At 31.3% G+C, this 4,169-nt stretch overlaps 1 protein-coding gene across 1 annotated transcript in view; it reads left to right on the top strand.

Moving 5' to 3' along the window:
- LOC114076746 (homeobox-leucine zipper protein ROC8-like) overlaps positions 1 to 2,727 on the top strand; it is a 3,448-nt gene extending 721 nt beyond the window's left edge. The window contains exons 2-4 of the mRNA XM_027916131.1: positions 253 to 370; positions 2,033 to 2,206; positions 2,506 to 2,727. Coding sequence (XP_027771932.1) covers positions 253 to 370; positions 2,033 to 2,206; positions 2,506 to 2,547 — 334 coding nt within the window. The 3' untranslated portion in view covers positions 2,548 to 2,727. The remainder of the gene's footprint in view (positions 1 to 252; positions 371 to 2,032; positions 2,207 to 2,505) is intronic.
- Positions 2,728 to 4,169: the final 1,442 nt, after the last annotated feature.

The following is a 4,169-nucleotide window of genomic DNA, read 5'->3' as shown; positions in this document are numbered from 1 at the left end:
ATAAGGTTCTCTAATTTCAATGTCTTTATCCTTTTTACTAAAAAAAATAATCTCCTATACGTGGTTGGTGTTTGATACTTTTTTGTGAGCTCGACAAATTTACATTTTCATAGAAAAGTTTCAGTAATTAAATTTTGAATCGAGAAAAGCAAGACACGAACATGAGTCTTTTGTTCTTTTCATTTTTAGGTTTTTTTTCTTTAAAAAATGCTTACTAATGGTGTTTTTTTTTTTTTGAATTTTGTAATGAAGTTTCTTGAAGAAATGTCCACATCCTGATAAAGACCAACTAATTCAAATTAGTGAAGAAGTAGGGCTTAAGCCTAAGAAGATCAAGAATTGGATTTATAACAACAAGACTCAAGAAAAGGTAATTTTAATTAATTATTATTTTTTCTATTAATCTAATTATATTTAAATTAATGTTTTATTATTGTTATGATCATCATTATTAATATTTTTTAATTTTATTTTATTTTATTTTTACACAATATAACCGATTATTTTTTTTATTAGATTATGCAAGAATCTTAAAACAAATGACTAGTTAAATATATGGGTTACATTCATGGCAAAATTAGTTAATCTCTTACATTCGGCCACAAAACTGCTAAATGCTAATCTATATTTGATAATTTTTATATGTGTGATTAGATACAATATATGTCCTCTAATATTAATTGGTACACTTATTTCTTCTTTCGTTTCATTTTTTTCTGTTAATGAACAATCAATTCTATTATTGACTATTTCTTTTTTTAAATTTTAACATAGCTTTCCTAAATTAGTTATGTATTTTGTCTTTATCAATAGATTTTCAAGAAAGCCACTTACCTTGTTAATAAATTAATATTATTAAAGAAGTTTAAGTATTTTCATTCAGTCTCCAATTTGATTTAGAAACAACTCATTAGAACCAATGATAAAATCATGTAAAGTTATTTGAAACACATGAAATTCCTAACAGGATTCATAATTTTTCAAGGACTTAATAAATGGACAAAAAATTTATGTTTTGAGAATTTAAAGTCAAAGAAAATCTGATTTTATAGCAAAGAACTAATGATTTTCCTTTTTGAATTAATTGATGAATAAAAGAAATCTTAGAACATAAGTGGTGATTAAACTAAGTCCAGGCTAGTCAAAATGATTTGAATAAACGAATGAGAAAGTTATTAGTTTCTTGGACTGAGTTGAGCTTAAAATTGATCACAACCCAATTTGCCAACTCTAACTAGAATTTATTTTTATTAGTTTTTATTTTCTTGTAATATGCTTCATTACCAAGCAAAGTGATTTTTCTTTAACTAGACTATGTTATTCTTAAAAAATATTTTTACAAGATCTCTCATGAAAATTTGAGTTGTATACCTAATCTATGTCAGCCAACATTTTTTTTAACATGCTATGAATTGTGCAAAAATTGATCCCCGTGTTGAAGAGAGAGTATATTAACATAAACTATTTTCTTCAACAGTGTAAAAATAAATCCTTCAAAATGTATATTTCATATTTGAAAGAAAATGTACGTTGTCAAAATTAGAGCAGGGATTTGAACTTTTAAGCAAAGATAGTGGAAGAAAATGATTTTCACACATTTTATAACAAAGGCTTAACAATACATTTTGTCCTTCAATTATTATTAAATTCTAATTATGATACTTGCATGGTCTAACTAAGCACATACACCTTTTTAATTAATTGAAATGTACAATTCTTATTTCTTTTCTTGTGATTATTCCAAATTTAGTAATTATTAATCGCTCTTTATCAGTTAATTCCATATGTGTTAATTTATTTCATATTTCATATTTCATATTTCATGATAAAATAATTTTAAATATGACATAAGAAGACATATTTTAATTAGTTAAAAGTTAAATGTGATTCGTCAAATGTATGAAGGAGCAGGTCAAAATGGACTTAATATTTGTGGGATGCAAAATGATATTATCCTAGGAACTATTAGTTTCATTCTCTTATTACATTAATATATATGTGTGATAGATGATTTTTATATATATTTCAACAGACACAGGTTGACAAATCAGCCAACAAGACTCTTCGAACTGAAAATGAAAAACTTCGTAGTGAGAATATAGCAATGAAAGAGGCAATGAAGAAAATTATATGTCCACAATGTGATTCTGAAAGAGCAAGCAATTTGGAAAATTTGAAAGCGGAAAATCAAAGGTTGACAGATAAGGTAAACCTTTTATTTTTTTACTTGGAAAACATTACTTATATGTAAATAGAGATAAATTTAGTATACCATGAAGAAAAGTAAGGTTGGTCTGAAAAAAGAATAATCAATCTTAGAGAAATGATTTTCGGTTAGTAAAGTCAGTATATTAATAAATGGGTATAAACAAGATTCTCCGCCAACTGTTGATTCTATTGACAACGTTCATAACTCAATTATTAAAATAATTACCTTTTTCCTTTCCCAATAAATTTCCTTTTAACTTTTATAAATTTCCAAATGTAATTATTGAACCATTGCAGATTCTTTGGTATTCTATTCTGTTGGGAGGAGAGAATTTCTAGACTCACAACTACTCGTGGAGCAGACAAAGGGCATGGATGATCTTACTAATGTTATTCTCTGGGAGTTCTGGAAATACAATGCATTTCATAATTTGCAGTGAAATCTTTTTTTTAATCCTTATATACTGGCCTTAAAGTTCTTAAATTTACTGTCTTATTAGTTTGTTGAATGGATTAACATTATATTGATGTAAATTGTTTTGTTTATAAATAAAAAATGGCAAATCAACTTAGAATTGAGTTTCAGGGTTGTGTTAAGGTATTTAATTGTAACTTGCCATTGTTTGAAATGCTAATGTGCATTATATTTCATTATTCAAATCGAATCATCACCACCCTGGCAGACCCACTACAAAGTTCATGGTGATACGCTCATAGTTTAAAGTAGGAATGAACATCCTCTATGATACACTGTCAGGCCGCTAATGCTCACACTTGACATATTAGAAAGTCAAGCACCTAGCAACGAACTCCACAATGTCCCTCTTCATACTGCACCACCGACAATATTGACTCAAATCATCGTACATCATGGATTACCGGGTTAATAGATTACCTTGAACAATGTGCTTCCCCTAAGATCGTTCTGACCAACTCACCCATCTAGGGCATACAAATCCTGCCTCTATTCCTCACCACTCCATCAGAATCAAGTGTTGCTTCCTTATCTTCACTCTTAAACACCTTGTCTCAAATAATACACAATTTCTCATCATCAAACTATCTCTCTCTAATGTGCTCTGTCAAAGAAGATCATGTCTCAACAAAGGCAATAACACCACTATCCTTTGAAATCTTCAATCAAACAATGATTTTGGCTAATCTCTTAATATCCCTCGCCAACGGTCTCTCATCCGCTTGTATCACTGCAAGACTCCCCATGCAAGAAGTTTTCCTACTCACTTTATCCACATAACATTGGCCTTTCATTTGAGAAGAGTTGCATAATTTGTCTTATGATGTTGTAATAAGCATGATTTGAGTTGGAGAAGGAAATTCCTCCAAAAAATGAAAAATGTTGATGCTTTCATGCATAATGAGTTTGTAGATCTTATTCCTATTTCCTTGTGTTGCATTGATCTTATTGATGTAGAATTGATGTTTCCTCCTATAACTTTGTGCATTACATTGATTTGTCATGCATGATGAGCTGTTAGTGTTTAGTCGTTACCCCTTGAAAAGTTTAAAGTGTTATTCGAGGATGAATGTTCCTAAGGGGGAAATAATGTAACATCTAGAGAAATAGTAGGTTGAACTAGAGCCTAAACACGGGGATTAATGCCAAGGGTTGAGGGCAAGGGCTAAGGGTTTCGGGTGAAGACCATGGTGAGGGGACCAAGGCTGCCTAAAACTAGGCTTCGACACTGCCTACCATGATCACGAGGGTCTTCACAAACCGAGCTAGCCACCCGTGGTTGGCAAGGTAGTGTCCATAGGAAGGTACCAAGCCAAGGCTCCCCTTCACGAGCCACTTCACGGCTCGTGGTCATGACCAAGGGACATGAGAAGGCTTGTGGGGTTGCCTTGGCCTTGTGGGAGGGTGTCATGTTTGTAGGAGCTACTGGTCAAGGGACCATGGGCCGTGGTGCCCTTGACGAATCGTGGAGGTGATCATGAATATC

Source organism: Solanum pennellii, chromosome 4 (genome assembly GCF_001406875.1).
Source record: "Solanum pennellii chromosome 4, SPENNV200".
Classification (NCBI taxonomy): domain Eukaryota; kingdom Viridiplantae; phylum Streptophyta; class Magnoliopsida; order Solanales; family Solanaceae; genus Solanum; species Solanum pennellii.
This window is presented reverse-complemented; position numbering and strand designations above follow the sequence as displayed.